Below are 22296 nucleotides of genomic sequence, written 5' to 3'. Positions count from 1 at the left end.
AGAAAAGCGTTGGGTCTTGAGAAGCCAAACAGGAAAATCTTGCTGTTGTCCTCAACTATGAAGCATAAGAGTGCAAGAGACAGAGATGTTATTCTTGAAGATGCAGAGAAAGGACAAAAGGCCACAGACACGAGCTCCACCTAGAAAATTTCAACTGTGTATTAGAAAAAAATTTGCAATCATAGTAGTCAACCATTACAACAGGGCCAGAGACGCAAAGGATCTCCAGCCTTGAACAAGGGCCTAAGCAGCAAAGTTGGTCTAAGCAACCTCTCCAAGCTATTTTTTGTGATTAAATACAAAACCTTGTTGTAAAGACCCACTGGAAGTAAGGTAATTTTAATTACAGCAATCAAATTATATACACAATAATGTGTATTTTATATATATCAAGAAAAAAAAAACCATACTGCATTTCAAAATTTGTTTACTGCAATAACAGAGGCAAATAGTCAGGACTAAGGTTAAGCCACTAATATTAAGGAAAGCCACAATGTGTGTGTAAACTGAAGCCAGATGAAAGCTACAGAAGTTCAGTATTCAGAGACATGAATTCCAAGGATTTCACAATACCTAATTCACCTCAGCCTCATTGCATGAAAATGGATTCTGGATTGCAGGGTTGGATCTAGATTATTATCTAGCACCCATAAGCTTTGGGCTCCTATTTACAATAACTGTTTTGAGATGTTAAACTCCAAGGTCAAGGTAAGTATTTTAGTTCTCACAACTGCAGCCTAGTTTCACTAAAATTGCCTTAATTAACTTAGAACAGTCTGTGATTCTATAATTACCAGATAAAAATGTCATTTTAAATTGTTCCTCATTTCAGAATATGTGAACACTGAACGAGCTGTAACAAACTTGTAATATTTTCAAAGTCAAAGGTTCATTTTTACTTAAAAAAAAAAGCCACAATAAAACTCTTAACAGAGGCTTAAAAAGGTCTTTATAAAATAATCTCCATCACACTTACAATAGTAAGAAAATTATTCTGGTTGCTAGTTTTTAGTAAATACGAGCTGGTTTGTGTAATCTGTATTAAAGATGGTAATAACTACAGTTCACATTTCATTTCTTAAAGGTGGATGAACAAATGTGTCAAGAAAAGTAGATTATTGCTGTTCCTCAACAAGTCCTTTTTACTAAGGACATGCTGCCTTGGTAGGCAAAGCATGTCCAGCAGCCAGCTGAGACAGGACAGCTGAAGGAGAAAAGTTACAATCTGCATGCCAAAAAACCCTTCTTCAATCACCTTATATTCAGCAATGGTACAATTAAACTGATTTCAGATCAAAACTCTGTCATTCCATCCATCTCCTGAATGACAGTGCTGATCATCTCATAATTTAAGTTTGCTTGAAGTGACACAAGAAGGTAGAATCCAAGCAAGTTCTGGACTGATAGGAAAAAAAACCCCTGATGCTTATCCTGTCATGTGCAACTATGAAAATACCAGATGTTCTTCAGAGGGGTTTTCACCAGTCTGCTGGAGCAACAGGTATGGCTGTGCAGAGAAAACAGAACATGGACATATTGGAAATAGGAAATGTATCAGGTTTTCTCTTTCTGCAGTAGCACTAGTCAAATTAAATATGCCACCATTCAATTTCAAGAGGACTCAAAAAGATCTAAAAATCCATACATCTTTTTAATGAAACTTCATACAGCAAGCCTCTGAAATGTACTTTCTGTGGACACAAATTGGCAATTACAACTGCAAACAGAAAAAGCTCACAACAACTGCTAATAGGGTGTCATTCATTATACATTTTAACCAGCTATTAGATTCTTTAGCTTTTGGTAATAAATTATCCTAGTGAGGATGGTGATAGTTTATACATCCAAGCTTTAATATGCTGGTGCACATTCTATTGTTTACATGAAACCCTGTATTACTGCTTCACAAAGAGCAGCTTCAAGATGGTCTAGAAGAGCTAAACCAAGTTACTCATTAAAAAAAAAATGGATGTTGCTGTCATAGGCACTACTGGACAATCCATTACCTTCACACTGCCACCCTTCACGTTTGAAGGTCTTAAAAGAACAGGAAAAAAAAAAAAAACAGAGAAAAAACCCACATGGCTGCTAACGCTGGGGGAGAATTTTCCACTTCAGTACTTCCAGATTTCTTGTGATGTGATAATATTTTACACAGCTCATGTAATGGCATTTCTTCTCATGTAAAAAGATCCCTGTTTCCTGGTGTGCAGCCTTCCCAAGACACCACTTCAGTGCATCCTGCCCTGCCATTTAAGCCTCTGGTATCTGAATCCCAGCCTCAAAGGCTGTTCAGTCAAGCCAGTGCTGAGGGACATTCTGAGCAATTGCTAATGGAATTACAGACTTCCCTGACTGGGCTTTGTTGTGTAACATCCTGCTGAACTGTCCCCCAATGGTGTAATTCTCAATGAAAAAACCACAATTAACCCAGTGTCTGCTGCAGCTGACCAACAAACTCCTCTGAGCTTTGCACTGGTAAATTATCACATCCCACTCCCCCCTGCAAAGAGACTTAAAGGCATTTCCTTTGCAATGAGATTCCTATGATTTCAACCAGAGCCATCATAAAGAAACACAAGTAGGGAAAAAGTTCTGCAACTGTGACTTGAGACTCTGCATAAGCCATTGTGATGACTGATACACCACTGTCAGAGCTGTGCAGCCAGCTGGTGCTGCCTTTTTCCTTTTACTTCTCAATGCTTTAAAGAAATGCATTTGATCAGCCTTGACATTTTATTTTTAAAAAAGCTGCTATCAGCTGACCATCAGAAGCATTCTGTTACAAAAGAGTACTAAAACTGTATGATAGCAATGAAAGACACCTAAAATATTCCTCTGAAATGTCAAGCATTTCTCTTCATGCTGGGTATTTATGTACCTTGACATTATCAGTTCTTCTGCAAATGGAGAAATACATCAGAAACTATCTTGTATGATTCCACAAAGGCAAGGTGCATATTATTTCTTCCTTGCCTCTCAAAATGAAGTATTTTCTTTTCTATAACATGCAGTGATGCAAACTGGTACAATACAGATCCCCAGTTTGGAACCACACATCTTAAAATAAAAATACCTGCAAGAATATTTCAGATCTAAGATATCCAATTATATTGTGTATTTAATTTCTTTCCCAAGGGAACCAGCTTCCAGGCTGTGTCCTTTCACTTGGTCTACTGAAATTCTCAAGCTATACAAAGATAATAAAATACTGACCTACGTAAGGGTTTCATTCAGTAATTTATCAATATCAATGTTTAACACTTTCTTAGGAGACAAACAGCTTTTTGCTGGCAAATGTGCACCATTGGTCAACTGATCAAATATGGACCTTGCAGCAGTGAAGCACTTTTGGGGCTCTTTAATCTACTGCACTGTAAATGAAGATTCATCATATTCAATTTCACCAAATTTTCCTGTGCTTGAACATTCACTGAACAACCAAACAGAGAGAAGCACGATAAAGAGATCAAACTTTGGTTGTATTTGTACTAGCAATTATTATCCAGTACCAAAACTACTAACATCAGACATCTTTTGGGAATTAAAGGAAGAACTCAAAGGCTTCCTCTGCATTCAAGTTTAGAAATTGTTTTTGCAATCAAAATGACATTTTATGGTTGTCTGCTTTGTAATAGAAACTTCAGAGGAGAAAGGGAAAGTAAAGACATCTAAGCTGCAGCTGAATTTGATATAAGCACAGAAGTTACATTAGAGCAAACTTACAAATTCATGTGCTCATACATCAATGCTGTGGCTGCTCAGGATTGATATTCATAGTCCTGTATATCTCTTTGAGAAACAGCAAGGCAGTGTCTTCAGATCCCCTATGAAGAATGAAATAAATAAAACAAAAGGAAAAAAGAAAAAAACCAAAAAGGAATAAGTTAGTTCACTATGGTCCATGTTCTAATTCTCCTAAGTCAGATTTCATCCTATTTCAGCTCTCTAAACTTTGCACAACTTATTGGCCTAGTGTTTATTTTTCATGAACATGGCCAACTTCCTTCAAGCTACAATTCTACACCAGCTTAGAACTAGTTCTGCTATCAGCCCTAGCCCATGCATTTACCTTTTTTCTACTGCACCTCCTCCTCCTCTGTCCTCCCTAACTTCCTATGCTGCAACTCTAAATCCCCTCCTCTATCTACCTCTTTGATGTTACTTCCTTGTCTTAATCTCCTCAAATAATGCATCACTTTTGGTCTGCATTGAGCTCCTGAACAGATTCCACACTTCATTCTGTTCATCTCGTCCCACTCCATTAATTAGCCCAGTGTCAAAACTCAGCCTTGCCAGTTCTAGCAGCAATATTCTCATTCTTCTCTAGCTGCCAGGCCCTTAATTGTAAACAGACCGTGTTAAATACCCATAGTCTTCCTCTCTTCCTTACCACTAAAATGTAAGATAGCTCTCAAATAACAAAGATTAACATAATTCAAGTGCCATGTTTCCAAGAGGCCTTTTTCCCTCCTCTTTTCAAAAATTAAAGCTTCAGGCTATCTGAATTTAAAGTTAACATGAATAGACTTAATTTTCTTATTCATTTATAAAATGCTATTTAGATACACATAAACAATACCGACATAAAAAATAACAAATGTTAAACAGGCAAATTTTAACAAAGTTCCAGAGCTGCAGGTGTTGTTAGATGAGGGCAGCTTCCTGGGCTTTTTAAAATAAGTGACACAGCCAGTAAAAGAGATTTAGATGGCCAGAACTGTGATCCACCAAATATGAGGAGCACAATTTCCAGAACACCAGTACAGAATTAAACATGCAAGCTAAGGGACTACATGTATTTTCCACAATTAAGCACAGACATTTCTTGATGGTCTCTGCATTAAATGAGCAGCAAACAAGCAAGCAGAGGGTTCAACACAAGCTCCAATCTCTCTAACACTCAGAGCACTTAATTCAAAGCTTTTCCCACCATTCCTTAAGAAAAAATGCTCTCCTATTTGGGTCATTAATCACCGTGCTCATCTTCCTTACTCAAATGACAAAACCAGCTACGGGTACCCAGTTTTCGAAACCCTGGCAGTGATCGGCTGCCACCTTGTGGAAAGAATTCCCATCCCTTCAGCCCCGCCTGTGGAACGGCGCTGCCACCACCGGGTCACCCCGACAGAGTGCTCACAGCAAGACTCGCTAACCCCTCCCCTGGCAGGTGCTGAGCTTTCACAGGGGAACTGATGATGGCTTTAATGAGACCCTTCAGGTAACGCTTTCAGTGCTGTATTTTAACCTCTGGGAAAAATGCCTGCTGCTAAAATTACCTACTGAAAATCAAAACCTGCAAAAAGAATTTAGAGCGCCCTTTGTCCAGCACCTGCTGAACTCAAAATGAGAGACCAATCACTCCTCCTCCTTCAACACTTTGCACAGCTCACACCCAACGCTGACTACTACATACAAAGGTGGGTTGTTAAATATAGCTCACACATCCTTTGCTCTGCCAGAGGAAGCAATAAAGTTTTACCACTTACTGTAATCTAGTAAAATTCCTTCCTGAACAGTTTTATTTGAAAATCTACAGCTGTGAAAATGCTTTCAGAGCTCTCCTTGTTCTGAAAATGACAGTAGCTAAAACTGTGTGTTTGGAGTGTCAAAGGTCAAGAGAACAGTGTGCAGTGTCTTTATCGCAAACAGATTTGTTTACTGTGTGCTAACACAGAATTTTATTTTGAAATAGGATTATCAAATAGTGACATTCAAGCACAACACCCTGAGTCTGGACACCTGGACAATCACACATACTATGTATCTTAATCAGTATTTCTAGAATCACAGATATTTCCCCTCACCAGTAGCACAGATGACTCTGCAAAGCAAACAGGTACTCATTGAAGCTTTCTATTGGTTTCTCTTGTAGAACATAATCAATGCGACGCCCTCCATTTAGCATTCCAACCTTCACTGAAACATCTTCATCTTTTGGAGGGTCTGGGCTTTCAGCGATCTTCTCAGCTAAAATTAAAGAGTTTCAGATTTAAATTATGTTCAAGCACAGCCCGCTTGACTATAATTAAGAAAAATTACCATTTTTCCTATTGTAATTTCCAAGTGCTTGTGGTAAGACAATAATAACAACCTGAGCTGTCCAGCATGGTTCAGAAAGGTTACTGAACTATTGGTTTGTTTCTTTCCTAACTGTTTAAACAGTTTCCTTAAGAAGCAACTGCTGAGTGATCTCTCCTGAGTTCACCTCAACCCACAAACCTTTTGTTGTATTTTCTCTCCCCCACCCATCTGAAGAGGAGAACGACAGAGCTTTTAGCTTTTAGCAGAGGCCTCCTTAACAAGAGTCACTGGGATATCCAAGTGTCAACTTATTTGAGATAAGTAAGTTACAGGAAAACCAGTGATGTGACCACACCTTCCACCACCTGCTTTTCTTCCTCCTCTTTAATTTGGTTAGCCACTTTCTCCAGTTCTGCTTGCAGCTGGGTTGAAGATGTATGAGCTCGTGCAAATTCGTTAAGGGTCTGCCATGCACTCTTCAAAGAGCTAATAAAGCCCTGCTTCAGATCAGATCCCATACGAGAGAGAGAGTCCTTCAGCTCTGAGAAAGAAAAAAACCCAAAAAATTTACTACAGAAGGATTTAAAATTACAAACTAAAATCAGAATGATGAAGCTCTGTTCAATAAACACCCGAATTACCAGGAGAAACAGGCCTGCTATGTCATAAATGTGTCTTTCTTGCTTCTCTAGTCAAGATTAGGTGAAATGCAATTAATACACAATCGACTTCCTACTGAGTGGGTCAATGAACCCACCTACATCAAAGTGAATATTAAAGAGCAACAGACCATATTTTTCTCCTTTACTATACACACCTTTGGAGAGTTGTAACCTAAAACAAGTACCTTGTCTAGTCTAGCAAAGAAAACTCACACTAATGTACAATTCTAAAGGACAGATGCTACAGAATCTCTCCAAGTGCCTGAAGAGAGGCTTTCAGGAGGGCTCTGTGAACTTGCGCAACAGCAAAACTGACTTTCCTTATTAGATGTGGAAAATTTAAGTAGACCACCTTGGTCTGATGTGCACCCAGGAGCAACAAAATCAGTCCCAATGGCTACAGAACCTTCTTCTCCCTCAGGGTTTCCAACACTGAAGAGACTCTGGTTAAACACATCATGGTGGTCATTAGGGTCAAGATTTAAAAAACCAATAAATTTAGTCTCTGTTTCAGATCTTAGAAATGAACAAGCAATGTGCAGCATTTTTTTAATGGAACTTTGGTAATGAGAAGGTTAAATCTGGAGGAAATATGATTATTAATTTTGAATGAAATTGTGAATGCCCAACTTACGGGGCTGGGTGGAATCACCTCTGATGTTTAGGAACAACACGGAGTCAGATACCCAGGAATATTCATTAGTCTCTTAAAATCTTACAATATTCTAAGGCATCAAATGAGTAAATAATGAATAGAATCCATATGAAATAAGTTTTCTTTTTACCCAGATGAAGTCTTTTTCTGCCTTTATGATGTGGAATGAGAACTGGTTTTAAATCCAGGTCTTCAATGATCATTGGTTCTAACCTGTAAGCTACGGGATCAAGCTGTTAAGAAACAACACATTGACATTTTGTTATCTTTAAAATTATTCTAATTATTACATTTCAGTGAAAAAAAAATCCCTATTTATGGTTTATAGACAACCATTTTTGAATTCTGTACTATGAATTTACAAGAATTCAGTTCATGACACATTAGGCAGGTTCATGAACTACTTTGGTCTTGCTCTCCTACAGAAGGAGATTCTAATGAGGAAACACAACAGCAAGATTTCCTTGCACTCAATCTCTATCAACATGTCACTGTGGAATTGTCAAACAAAATGAGACAGAAAAGGACAAACACTACATGTAAAAATACAAACATTCCATAAAAGTCTACAAAAGTGGCCTCAAACTAATGAAAAAAACCCAAACAACTCCCCCCAAAAAAACTTCCTTAGTTATGAAAAGGAACAAGGCACATATTACCAAACCAACCCATGCCTGAAAGCGTTTTGTGAAATGTACACAGGGGAACAAGAGGTGTAATGCTCAGACGCCAAAACTTGGTATTCTGCCTTTTTTATCATCTACATCAACTAAAATCAAATTTCAAACACACTGCTACTCACTGGGTGATAGATATTGAAGAACCCCTTGCAGGTAGGGAGCCTGTAGTTTTCATCAATCTTCTCCACACCCCTCACTGTAAGGAACACACCAATGGGGGAACCAAGAGCAAAGAAAATATCTGGTTCAAAGTCCAGTGCATTGTAAACCACAGAAACCTACCAGACAGAAATCAGACATCATCTCTCAGAACTGTCAGCTTCAAAGCTTCAAAGAAAGTAGCAAAAGGTCATCAACGTTAAAGAAAAATTTAATGAAAAGACAGGATTATTCAAATCCTTTAAATTGTTGAAATCATTTAAATCTATGTAGACTCACCTGGCCAGTTCCAACTTCAAAATACTCATAGTCAATGTTCACAGAAGACACAGATGCACCAACTGGGAGCTTCCTCTTTGAGTGCATCTGACCAGACTCTGAAGGGGAGACAGAAGAAACTGCTTCTTTTGGTTTCTGGGTGTCTTCCTGAGTCTGGAGTGTGGCAGCCAGCACTGCTTTCTTTTCTGCCACTGCTTTCTTCTGTTCCTTTTGAGAAAAGTTTTAAAGTTAGGGAGAAAAAAAAAGTTAATTTCACAGTTGTCAAAATTCCTTTAATATATTCAGGATGTTAACAAGAGTGTTCAAGAATAGAAGCTACTCCACAGCAAGGAAGTCAGTTACATTTGCCTAACAACTTTTTATTTCAATCCTGAAATATGTATTTACCTGCTTGGCTGCTCTGTCTTTTACAAAATTAGCTATTTTCTTTCTTGGTCCAAGAGGTATCCCCATCTCCTTCAGGTCATCAACTGTACACATGAGCTAAGAAAAAAAAACCAAACACACATATCAAAACATATTTTTCTAGTAGAAAAAGTACTTATAACCTTTCTAGTAAAATGTATCATTTCTTACTGGCAATGACTTCTGAATTTGGTAAGTCAATTTATAAAGCTACAGAAAATGCAAAAAATTAAAAAGACGTGACACAAAGTGCCTTAACATAACTGGGGGGAATGCACCACACCAAGAAAAAAACGACAAGAGCCACAGAACATTTAGTCTTCAAGTCATGCATTGATTATCTTATCTTTGCAACTGCTCTCATGGCCACAGAACTCAAAGGAAAAACAAAACAACAAGAAAACCCAAACATAAACCTCCATACCCTGGGCAATCCCTACAAGTCAAGTGAACATTTTTGTACCAAAGACTCCATGTCGATTCGCTCCTTTTCAAAGGTGCTTGCGTACTCTGACAGACTGAGCATTTCCAGAGTCTTCTGCAAAGTAGGAACATCTTCATCCGCTTCAGGCTCGCAAAGATCATCGCCAGAAGTCGCAATGGAGGAGCCCAAGGAACTGGTATCTTCAGTCATCTTAACAAAACAGCACAGAAACACAATCACATCCTCTGACAGTGAAAAACCAATATGCAGCAAACAAAACCAAGCTGGACTACTTTCTCTTAAAAACATTATCATGCAAGCTCTGTAAACATACATCCACTTTTAGGGAAACAGGACACAGATTTTCCACTAAAATAGACCTGCAAAATAAATATTTAAAAAATAGTATGAGGAACAAAATGCTCTCAGAAAAGCTTCCTTTTATTCATCAAACAATTGGTCACCATATTCAGACTAAACACATACATTCTTTCCCTCTTGTACATCTCTCACAGCATTTAGATAGTGTTAGATGAAGTTACATGCTCACAAGGGTCAAAGCTGATGTTCACCATCAAATCTCATTACTGACCTACTTGGAACTTAACATGAGATCTAATTAATTTGCCCTGGGAACTGACAATATTTACAAAACTGCATCTTTCCATTAACATATTTAAATGTACTATCAAAACCCACAAACATGTTTCAGCTAATAAATTCTGAAAAGTTAACAAAGGAATGGCTGAAAATATCAGATCTATTGGCCTGGAAAGACCAGCATGCAAATTACCTGTTTATCATGAACAGCCACATCCTTCACACTCCCATTAACACCAGAGAATGGTCCAGAATTTACTGATGAAGCCAAGTCCTTCTGGTTAGACAATATGTCAAATAGAATTAAGGAACCTGCAAACAGGAATTAGAGTTGACTTGGGAAAAATATCAGGTTTTCCTGTTCCTAAATCTTGAGCAAGATTTATATGCAATAGTAATGGCACAGTACAGATTGATCAAAAGAGATGGCTGAATTAAAATACCCATATATTAACTTGAACATAATCACTCTCAACTAAAAGCAACCCCTTTTTTTCCTCTGTTCATGCTTTATGTAGATGCCATGACTAAATTATTTTTCCTTCAATACCTGAGACTGCTTGATGTACTGAAGGAAAAGTTCCATTCCAAACCAATATGTCAATATGCTGCTCTAACACTTATTCTATCTTTCAAAAAATGATTGGGCTCTTACTAAGTAGGGGTTCTGAGACACAGAAATCACCCACCTAACAAGACACCAGATAACCTGTTGACTTTAAATCCAGATTAGATACTAAGTTTTCATGAAGGGAAGTACTGACTTTCTCTCAAAGCCGAGAAACTCAGCTGTTGAGAGGTGTTTGTCTTTCAGTCAGTTGTTTTCTGAAAGACAGCCAAGCCCTAACAGCTAATTTGAGCCTTATGCTTAATGAAAGGTCCAATTCCCTTAAGAAGGAACTGATTTGGGATAAAAGCAGCATTCCTCAATCACCTAAGCTGTGCCCAGCCACGGAGACTCCCCCTTTGAAGTCGGGGTTGCGGCTCATGAAAAGCGCATACAGGCGGTTCATTTCCATGCCCACTTTATCCACGATGGTCTGGCAGTAGGTGGGGCTGTTGTAGAACAGGATGTCGAGCAGCGTCTCGTTGGTGAAGTGCCTCAGGCGACCAATGCTCGGCAAAGTGATTTTCTTTATGTTCCTGGTAACACAGAATCGTTAGAAGCATGAAAGGCTTTAAAGAAACACTCGTGAGGACTTTGCTAGCTTTTGAAATTAATGCCATGTAAATTCTACAGAAAAGGTCTCTAAAGAGATTTTAAAAAACCATACAGCCTTCTGGCCTTGTTGCATATTCATACATTAATGCTACCTGCTGATTGTAATACTTGAGAAAGATACAGCTCCCTTTTTTACTCTCCAGGCTGAAGGGATGCCTGAAATAACCTCTTCGCTATTCCAACACTGCTCTCAGAAAGTACCAGAGAAGTCTGGTAAGCAGATTGAAGTGGAAGAGAAAAAGGAACTCACGTATAAAATTAGAACCATAGAATCGTAATACTCTCTTTTTGAAGAAAAAGCTTGGCATCACCATCTGCCTGCCTGGAGTCAAGACAGCTGCAGTGGAATTGCTATAGGCTTGAGACTGCCTGGTTTGATTAACAGAATAAGGATCCCTCCTCATGCAGTGCTCAAATGCAAATAAAACACCAAGACTGGAGGAAAGCAATGAGATTTGACTGAACTCGAACAGTCTGGAGAGCATCAGCATGACTTTAAGTGGCACAGGTTTCCACCCTCACAATTTCTACTTCCCCAACTTTGAGCAAGGGAAAACAGCTTGAAATGTGAAGTCACAGCAAAGCAGTAGGCACAGAGAAGGGATTTTAAAACAGAATTTTAAATGCTGGAACACTCCTACCCAAATACAGCTACTTTGCTTCAAAAAAGAACCCCTTAGCTCAAGTTCCCAATCATAATTCAGGTACCCCTCTAGGACCAGACAGAGGGCTCCACGTCTTCCTCAGAAGTAACTCCTAGGGTCAAACTCAATCAGACTGCAGGAAGGTAATGAATAGAAAACTCTGCACTCTGAATTGTCCACACATGGTACTGGACAAAACATCTCCATGCTCACTACTTCATACTTGTGATCACAATCTCTACGCACTCACTCATCATCAGGTATCGTGCACTGGCCACTCTCATGCAAATGCAGTACTGAACAGGTGTGTGCATGAAAATAAACAAGAGAAAATATTCCTCATGTCTTTCCAGCTTTACTCATCAAAATACTAATTTTTAAAAATTAGCAATTCTCTTTTGAAACTCAGTCACACATTTACTCATCTAGCCTGCAGAGCATATGAACTCCTTTTTCTCCACTTTCCAGAACCCCTTAAAATGCAGCTTTTAAGAGGTTTTCAACATTAAACAACACCCTCACCTGTCTACACCTGTTGCATCTCCATGCAGAGAACTGTGCCAGTGAACTGGAAGGAATTCCACCCTGCTCACTTTGCGTTCCTCCAAACATTTCTTAAAGTGAGTCTGCAACAACTTCAGAGAAACAGTCCTGAAATCATCAACTGTAAAGAATAATGAAAAACTGAGAGCTGCAGTACTCATGTAACACGTGAATAGTCCCTCCTGCCCCATAATTTCACACATAATCAGAATACAAATGATGGAAACTGAAAACTGGAAAAATCTTTTCAAGTATTACTATTCTAACAATAAGAAAGTGCACATTTCTGTTAGAGTGGATTTTCTAGCAAGCATCTATTTATCTCACAATGACTGCCTGTTCACTCCGTAACCAGACAGGGCTTTTTTAATTTATTCAATTGTATTGGAATGCATTTAAAAAAAAAAAAAGCAAATAAAAAAACACACCACACACAAACACCACACAAAGCAAACACATCCACTCACACCACAAAAAGAAAAAGCAAAAAACCAACCAACCAAAAAAACCCCTGACCACACATCCCAAAACCCAAATCACCCTGCAAGTCTGGTACTGAGTACTAGTAATAACAGCTAAAGCTTCAAGTCTGACAGAACACAGCTTCGGCCTTTGGAAAATAACCATGAAAAAACTGAACTTCTTAATATCAGAGATTTTTCTTTAAAAAAAAAGTTATTAAGATGTGCTTATCTGAATATAAGCTAGAGAGAATCACATTTAAACAGTTAAGAATATAAATGCTCATTATACGAGCCCAAACTTACCACATTCAACAATGCTTCTAAACCTCAAGTCACATACAGGACCTATGCCATGAACCATAAATACCAGATGGTCAATTTGGGACATTTCTCCTGTAGAAAAAAAGGGAAAAGAAAAAAAAAAAACCATTCAGAGTACCAATATGTACTGCAGGAGTGAAGTTTAGAGTCAAGCAAGTGTAATACATGCTTGTTTTATAAAGCCTATTACACAACATGGTTCAGGATATAACAGAGCCCACAAGACTCCATTGATTAAAACCAGATAACCTCTTTCAAGCAGTTTAGATGAAGGAATAACTTTAATCTTTAGACTCCAGGCACAAAGAGCACACAGCCACTCCACCCAGTATTGGCCAGCTTTTACACAGACCCAAAATGACTGCCCCCACTGCAGACCCAAGTACACCAGGAATCTCATCACCTACCATCAGGAATCTCATCATGGTCATCATCAATTCCACGTTTCACTACCCTTGGCCTTGCCTGGCCATCCTGAGTGGTGCCCCATTCATCTGGTGTGGCAGAAGGCTGGAACTGAACTATGACCTGCAACAAATAGTGTCCAATTCTAACCACAGTAAGCCCTCAAGATTAATGTTAGTCTGAAAGCACTGCATGGTTTAACACATTTTTTGATTGCTTTACCTTGCATCTGAAACTCAAATGTTTTCTTCCACAAAATCCTCATTAGTGTGAAAAGCAAACAGGTGACTCTAACCACTAGGTGAAGAAGCTGGGCCTGCTCAGTAATTCTGAACCATTTTAACTCAGCCAAGCATTATTCAAGCTCCTCTTTCCCACTCTCCAGTATCGACTCTTCCTTAGCAGATTGCTGCTTATGTAAGGAAATTGAATACTACCTTATTTACAATAACTCTATCACAAGGAGAAACTGGAAAAAAAAAATGTGCAGTATCTCTCAGGGAAAGACAACAGTATTTGAAGCAGTCTGAAAACACTAGAAAGTGAGGAATTCAGTAGTACAGCTGTTTATAGGAATTACAGTCTGAATTCATATTTATGACACCAAGTGGTTTAAATGCTCCTTCTCTAGGTTTTTACTGGACAGAATTCCCCAACCAGCATTATTTAACACTTAAAGTAGGAGCAACTGATGCCTTTTCCCGGTCTTAAAATCAATAATAAAACACAGTTAGGAGGGGAAAAGGGATTTTACCTTGGTATTTATTTTAAGGATCTTTAGGTGCATGTGTCCAGGTTGAATGCACCTCCATGCACACCTCAATCCCTCCCCAAAAGATCTGGTATAACATTAGAGGTGTTACTAATTAGCATATCTATCAAAAATTCCCCAAGGAGAGGCTCAAGTGAGCCCCCCTCCCCAAGGAGCCTTCCCCTGGATGGTTCTATCTTAGTTTACAGAATGTGTTCTGGAGAGGACCTTGGGGTCTGGGGCACACTGATCCCTAACTACAAAGCTTCTAAGATGTTTAGTCTCCTAGCTTAACAAGTCCAAGAATGCAGGCAAAAAAGCACTAATACAGAAGTTGTAAAAAGGTATAACAGGCAAAAAGAAAAGGCAAAAAATCACCATGGCATAACAACCATGATCCTTTCTGGCCCTTGAGTAGTTCTATGTATTAATTACTGCACCTGTGATAAGCGAACAGTTAACAGCATTGGTCAATAAGGCTGAAGTCCATGTTTTAATCACATGAGACTGTTCACAGAGTATTTAGAATAACTTCTACAGCTTGTCTTGCTATGCTTTCTTATGGCCTAAAAAGTCACAGCAGAAACCTTCTCAGGGCTTAAATAAACTGACTACTTACCTTCTAGCTAGATTAATGCTCTTCTCCACATGAAAGCTCTTAATTTTAATTCTCTTTCTTCTGGTACAGACTGAGGTTAAATTAATTCAAATTGCTTACCATTTGCTGCCAGTTACGCTTAGCCAAAATATTTACTATGCAAACCCTTATTCTCTTTAGGTTTTAGAAAGCATTGTCTTTAAACCACATGACAGCACACTGAAGTTCAGTGTTCTGTAAACTTGATCATCTTTAATGCACACACACTCAGAACAACCAACTGGTACTGTTCCATGCGAGGTTAAGACTGCATTCAATTTTTGCTTCCATCCATTTGCTCGTTCACCCCTAATGAATCCTGCGAGACAAAATTGCCAAAATCATTACCTTGGGATTATGCATAACAATTGTCTCCCCATTTGGAAATTCAAGTCGCCGATGCCATTGATTTGTAGTTACTGCCCTTTTATATTCTGCCTGAAACAGTAAACAAGTTACACAAAATCAGCATGGCAACCTTCTCAGTATTTTGTGGCCTCATGCATCATCTGTAATGCTACAGTTAAAATGTACATAACTTTGTTCATATAAGAATGTCACATGTAGAGTTACACAAGTAGATTTTAGGTCACAGCAGTGCAGGACTGATGCAGGAGCAATGTGGCCTTCTAGACACTCCTCTTTCCAGGATTTGCTTATGTGCCAGAAAGTTCATTCTGCTAATCATCTTAATAAAACAGAAAGAACTGTTTCTAAGATGAGTAATACACTGATCTAACACTTTGTGACTTACTAACCTCCAATTTGTCACTAAAATCCTCGGTGTAAGGGATGAAGCGGCTGTCCTTGTCTCCCTTGTAGAACCACAGGCAGCGCCTCACTTCCGAGGGCTCCTCGTCCCAGTACACGGCTTTCCTCATGCGCTCGTACAGGAAGACGTCGTAGCGGCCCCCGTCCGTGCACAGCACCACGCTCTCGGGGTCAGGCTGGACTGGGACACACAGCCACACGTGGTTACCACACTAACACACATCCCTCCTATCTCAGCCCAGCCCCGGCCACTCCTGGGATCAATATTAGGCCATTAGGACTGATAGCCACACAATGGCAGAGAAGCTTTGTAACATTGTGATGCTACTAAAATGCTTCTATATGCTCTGTACACAACAAAAAACCTTTGAAAAATTCCCAAATATGAATACTTATTCCAGAACTGGCAGTTTAACAAAAAGGCAACCCAAGACACAAATAACTAGGAGTTCTATATGAAAATCTGATACCTATTTGGGATGGTACAGCTCAACAATGACAGCATCAAGCAGTGATGATGTCAGTGAAATAAATTAAGTGGCACAAAATACATCTTCAAAACCTTACTTATTACTGCCGTACACATAAGTGGCATTACCCCCATATTTTCCTTTAGTCCTTCTGCTCACTTACCAGAATTATAGACCTCCTCTAGTTTTGCAGAATCCAGAATGCTGAATGGCATCCATATTTGCTTGTCCTCCACCTCCTTACAGTAGAACCAGTGCGGCTGAACTGGCTCGTATTGGTTCTGCAGCAGCACAGGAGGGGCTGGGACCAGGGGCCCTGCAGGCCTGGCAGGCTGGAGCTGGGGCTGGGACTGTGGAAACTGAGAAGAGATGGGCTCAGCACCTCAATCTCACATGGTTTTTACAGAACTTTTCTATACTTTGCTACAGGGAACACTCTGAACCTTTAGTTCTAATATCTTTTCCTCCCCAAGAACATTACCTTCCATTTTAAAAAAACTGTCCACTTTATCATGTGTTTGAAAACTTACACCTTTTCAAACTGAGAAAGAATGTGAATTTCATTCCCACAAACATGTTAAAAGCTGCCATGGTTTAGCTTCACGATCACCTAAAATCAGTGAGATTTCAAATTCTCTTAAATTTTCAAAACTTGAGCTGAGCTTGTTTCTTACAGCCACAAAATTTGACATGGAAATAAAAATGCATTCTTCTCATTATTCTTCTACACATAACTATGCTTTTGCATAAAGACTCCCAGTTTTAACAAGTGGCCACTTAAGTAGCTCTCTTCCTGCAAAGTGATCAAAACAGGCAGATTTCAAACTGAAATGTAGCATCAATGGCACAAGAAAAGTAACTGATTTTGAATGGGTCTACAGTGTACATAAAGCTGATTTCATACAAATTGTACAAAAATCCCAATCAGTACAACTAAAAGCAATTGATGTCAGCAGTAGCAACTGCCTTGGCTAATGATATATTTAAAAGAAAAAAAAAAAAGGCACAAAAATATTGTACAGTATGTGAAATTCAACAAACAGAAATTCGGAAATTATATAATCTAAAACTCCAGACTGTTTAGGTTCTGCTGCCTTTGCTATGTTTGTCATTATATAATCTTTACATTCTTTATTCATAACAGAAATGTAGCAGTAGCTCAGGCAAAAATAAAAAAAAATTTTTTGCTGTTTTCAAGGCAAACGTGCCAGGTTTTACTAACCTGTTAGCATTATTTTAATAATGATTTTGTGCAGGTAAAAAAGAATGGAGATTAATGCTTTATATCACACAAAATTCTCAACCAATGTGTTTCAAAGAGTTTGCTGACAATTTTATGTGATTAGTTTCAAAAAGTTCTGGCTTCACCAACAAAACCAGCTTCAAAAAACATTTTTGCCCATATCCTGCAAATAGCTGAATGACCTGATTTACAGCTGAGGCACAAAAAATGCAGCAGCATGGCTGAAACTCAGCAAACTCAGAAACCCACAGAAAAGAGCAACAGAACTTCACAACCTGGCTTTGTTTCTGATGCCCAGAGGCTCCCACAGCCTCAGGGTACACTCACTTCAAAGATCAGGAAGTTTTCCTGAAACAACATTTCCAAGCTATTTCTAGTGAAAAGACTTTGCTGTTATAAATGGTTCAAGACTTTTTTCTGGGTTTTTTTTGCAGAGAAGAAAAATCTTCAAAAGATAAAACACACAGTTCAAAGAGGAAAGTGACTGTTTTGCTGTGGTAGCTGGAAGGAGTCACATACCTGGGTCAGTGGCCCCGGGGGTGTCTGGTACATCTGCACAGGTGGCACAGGAGAAGCTGTGGCAGGGGGGTGGCTCTGCTGCAGCTGGGGCGGGGTGAGGTAGGGGTTGGCCCTGCTGCTCAGGGTGGTGTGCCTGTAGGGGTTATAGCCCTGCTGGGGGGTCCCTGCGGGCAGGGCAGTGCTGGCCGGCGGGGGACAGCTCTGCTGAGGGGGCTGATAAGGCGCCATTCCCACCTGGGAAGTGGGCGGTGCACTGTAAGACTGGGATTTGGGAATATGTGGTGAAAAGGCATTTTGCCCATCCTGTGACCCAGACACGAGTGGAAGTGAAGTGGGAGGTCTGGAGAAGGCTGGTGTTCCGACAGGTGTTGAAACAGTTGTTAAGGGTGGCTGCCCAATACTTCCAAAGGGATCGCGGCTACTGGGAACTTGAGAGAAGTAGCTGAAAGTCTGTGGCGGGTTGGGGCTGGCAGAAGTCTGACCCAAGAAGCTGTCCTCTTCCCCAGCATCTGCAGAATCATCTGTAAAAACAAAAGGATCGCCAGAGATCTTGTGAGAGCTTCAAACCACTGTATGGGGTCAAAATGTTCCATAACATCATCAGCTATTGCCAAAACTGCTGGCCCCCAGAAAGCCAAAAAGATTACAAAGCTCACACATCCTTGATTCAGCACGTCATAAAATGAAACAAAAGATACCAAGTCTTCAAGAACATTTTAAATGGACCGTGAAAGTCACCAGTGTACACAGAAAAATCAACAAATATTAAAAATATTAAATAAGAAACCATAATATAACTGGACTCAGGACCTACCCAGGGCAATCTGGCAGGCACTAAAATCCCTCCCAACTTCACTTATCCCTCAAATGCAAGAACAGCCTTGGTTCATATCCTTTCACCATGAAAACAGCTACTAAGCATAGGACTTCATGCTCCAGTTTTTAGGATAGAGCTTAAAAACATTCCTAAACAGGCCAAACCTACTGGGTAACCCATCCATTCTTTACTGCTCCTTCAGCAGAGCCCTCTAAAGGTTTCTCATTTGACTTGCAAGGTGGCCATAACTCATGATCCCAAGCCACTTAATAAGCAGGACTTAGTCCAGCTCTCTCTAAAAAATCCTACTCTAGACTTGCATAAAAGCCACATCTCTGGTGCAGAAAAAATCAGTCCTCATTCTGCATAATTGCAGGAGAGGATTTTAAAGATGCAAGGCCATGAACGCCCTTTCACATTGAGAAAATAAATAAAACAGGTCCTGATCAAACACAGTTTTCTATTTTGCAGTGATCTAGGAACAAGTGGGAAAAAAGGAGGTTTGTCATGATTGCAGGTCTCACAGTAAGCTCACCTAAGGCTGTGATGGCCTGAGCAGCACTGCCTGCCTGCTGAGAGAACAGTACCTTGCAAGGAGTCAGTGCCATCTGCAGAAACCAGCAGTGTTTCACCTGCCTGGCAATCAAATGACCCCCGGCTGTGGGGAAGACACCACGGAGTATCTCTGCTGCTCAGTCCCCAGGCAGAGAGAGACCAAAAGCCTCTGCAGCTACAAGCAGCCAACAACAAATGTCTTTACCCACAGCCAACACAACTGTAATAGGGAGTACCAAGGGAGTACAGGGGAATCCACAGAGAAGTCTCCCTAGGAAGCTGCTGCTCTAATTAATTAATCATAAAAAACTCAGCTGCCAAGATTAGTAAGAACTATTTTAACCATATTTTATTTAGACTTTGCAGACAGCGTCAATTTGAGGCACACCTGCATTTATCAATTCCTCTTACTTTCATTTACAGTACTTGATCCCCCTTTGAGGAACAAAGCCAAAATCTGTGTGTGTAAGCCACTGTGTGGAGAACGCTGAAACCACTCAGAAGCAGCAACCACTCTGAAGTCAGGCCTGGGGATTATCTCCCAGCTACAAGCAGAGTAACCATTCATACTAAATAAAAGGTCTCAACTTCTAAACAATAAAATCCCCTTCCTTTCATATTTCACAAACACTGTGGGACAGAGAGAAGCACACTGCAAACCACAGTCAACTCTCAGCTTTCCCAAACAATTGGCAGCAGAGCAGGCCCTTCACCTCACCGTGTCAGGTCACCATAAACATGCAGCAATATGCTCAAGAGCTCCCAAGGCCTTTAGCTAACGAGTGTTCACAAAACAGCTGCTCTTCCCCAGTTTCAAATAGGTTTTGGACATTTAGCCTAAGTACAGCTTTCCCTGAAAAACAGGCTTGACAAAAGTTCTGTTAAAATAAACCCAAAACTGTACATATACATGTTTCCAGCACAAAACATTACTTTTTATCTTGCCTTTTTCTAATTTTGCAAAAAACTATATTGGAAAGACAAGCATGTTATACAAATGTACAAAAATGAGTGTACAGCTTTGACATGTGTTCTTCCCATGCACAAAACAGTCTTTCTTCAACTGTGACTGTGTCAACCTCCTGGACATCCCTCTCTAAACAAGGCAGAACCTTGTCATTCACAGATTGTCACCAGACAACCACAAGTGACATCAGTCCACATCCTCACTGGGAACACTCCTCCCTTCCTACAGCACCTACACCTGAGCCAGAGAATGTCTCTTATTGTCCAACTGCAGAGGTCAAACCACTAAATACTTACTCTTAGAGATGGATAAACAAATGAGTGACTGCACACAGCTCCCTAATGTTGGCTGTCAGATGACAAATCCCAGGATTGTTTCTTATTACATTTTACACAATTTAAAATTCAGACTCAAGAGCTTGTTCTTTCCTGTTTCATACTAGGATTCCAAATACAACCTATTGTACTCAGCAAGATCCCAACAACACCTGGCTGGACAGATGGTGAGAACACTTGACCATGGAAACAGAACATTTAACAGGACATGGGCCTTACTTAGACTGACATGGAATGTGGCACAATCTCTGACACTGAAATTCACTCCAGCAGCAGAACCATGAATCCTAACTCGATCAAATTTTAAGTCACATGGAGAGTATAAGATTCACCACATTAATCAAATTCCATCCGATTTTATCCCTGGCTGGCTTAAAAATGTTCAGGAAATTGCCAGAACAGTCATTTGTGCGAAGCTACTAGCCAGATCAGCACTCAAAAATTACTTCATTTTCTTAATGAAAAATTAATGTATAATTGCATCGAAGAAAAACTGTAAGAATTACACAATGGAATTAGTAAATGTATCAACTACCTAGATACCTCAAGTAAGTAGGAATAATATTCTGATGCTTTTATCCCTCCTACCCAAAAAAAGTAGTTGATCTAAAAAACTATTCCAAAGGCACACTTAGCAAACATTTATTAAATCTACAGAGAGGTACTGCACTGATTTCCAGCTATATAATACTTTTTTTAGCTAAGACACAACAGTGTTGAAATGAAGTCTTGAAGACTTAGCACAGAATATTTTGGGTTAAAAGGGACCTTTAAACGTCATCCGTCCAATCCCAACATATACAATGCAGTAAAATTTGACATATCTGATTTCTAGATGCATTTCTAGTGTTTAAAGCTTTAACCTCTGACTTCCTAGAAAAATCCATTCCTTTATCTGAAACTGCCTAAGCATCAGATTTTAAGTTCCACACGCATGTGTCAGGAACACCATCAAAGCTTTACGAGGAAAGGATATTAGAACCAGGATTAAATTAGCAAACGATATTTAAGGTGGCTGCTTAACGTGCTATTTTCAAACTGGTAAAACAGAAAATAACATGAGAGAGAAGCTTAAAAAACGCGAAAACAGCAAGTACACGCTGAATGGAAGCACTGACGCGTCGGTGAGCTGGAAACGCGATGATCAGCGCCCGTCCTTAGACACAGCGCTAAAAACCACAAACACAATCATTAAGTAGGGGAAAGCAGAAGAAATTAAGTGCCAGAAAGCGGAATATGTAATCCCGATCAGTGCCTCTCCTGAGGCACCACCAGGGACACCCGGAGAGCCTCAGAGCCGGGTCGAGCCCACACGTACCGGGCCCCCTCAGGCCCGCAGCCACCCCTGGCAGCCCCGGCTCGGCTCTGGGGGTCCCCCGGCCCCCCGCCCCTTCCCGGTGGTGGCGGCGGTGGAGGGACCCGGCGGGACCCCGCACAGCCCCTGCGCTCCCAGCTGCGCACCCTCCCTCCCTATCTCCCTGTCTCCCCCTCTCCGTACCGGCGGGCAGGAGCGCGGGGCCGGGCGGCGCCGCCGGCGCTTGGCTGACGGGGATGAAGGGCACGTTGAAGCTGAACTCGGTGGCGGAGGACGAAAAGAGCAGGTTGGTGCCGGTGCCGGTGCCTCCCCCGGGCTTCGCCGCCGCCATGGCCGCGCCCCGGCCACGTCCCTGCCCCGGCCCCTTCCGCCCTCACCCAAGATGGCGGCGGCGGCCGCGCGCAGCCGTGAGGGGCAGGAGGCGGGCCC

The 22296-nt window shown here is 40.4% G+C and overlaps 1 protein-coding gene across 1 annotated transcript; it reads right to left on the bottom strand.

Annotated features, from left to right (window-relative positions):
• Window positions 1-244: 244 nt before the first annotated feature.
• Window positions 245-22231, bottom strand: SEC23IP (SEC23 interacting protein). Its single transcript, XM_082286506.1, has 19 exons — window positions 22051-22231; window positions 17879-18399; window positions 16280-16475; window positions 15634-15827; window positions 15224-15313; window positions 13490-13610; window positions 13065-13154; window positions 12277-12418; window positions 10823-11031; window positions 10082-10200; window positions 9328-9498; window positions 8847-8942; window positions 8460-8666; window positions 8144-8299; window positions 7472-7574; window positions 6380-6565; window positions 5808-5970; window positions 3727-3827; window positions 245-1507 (listed from the first exon to the last, which is right to left on the bottom strand). The coding sequence occupies exons 1-18, from the start codon at window positions 22196-22198 to the stop codon at window positions 3746-3748; spliced, it is 2994 nt and encodes a 997-aa protein (XP_082142632.1). The 5' UTR covers window positions 22199-22231; the 3' UTR covers window positions 245-1507; window positions 3727-3745.
• Window positions 22232-22296: the final 65 nt, after the last annotated feature.

The sequence above is a fragment of the Coloeus monedula genome (genome assembly GCF_965178545.1).
Source record: "Coloeus monedula genome assembly, chromosome: 8".
In the NCBI taxonomy this organism is placed as follows: Eukaryota; Metazoa; Chordata; class Aves; order Passeriformes; family Corvidae; genus Coloeus; species Coloeus monedula.
The sequence above is the reverse complement of the archived record's forward strand: the minus strand, read 5'-3'. Positions and strand labels throughout refer to the sequence as shown.

What these genes read in the sequence shown, in the direction of transcription:
- SEC23IP (XM_082286506.1), bottom strand. Translation starts at nt 22,198, where the DNA reads ATGGCGGCGGCGAAGCCCGGGGGAGGCACCGGCACCGGCACCAACCTG. An exon ending in CCCCGCGCTCCTGCCCGCCG is followed by an intron (nt 18,400 to 22,050) that starts GTACGGAGAGGG and finishes TTGTTTTTACAG; the next exon opens with ATGATTCTGCAGATGCTGGG. An exon ending in AAGACAGAGCAGCCAAGCAG is followed by an intron (nt 8,667 to 8,846) that starts GTAAATACATAT and finishes TTTTCTCAAAAG; the next exon opens with GAACAGAAGAAAGCAGTGGC.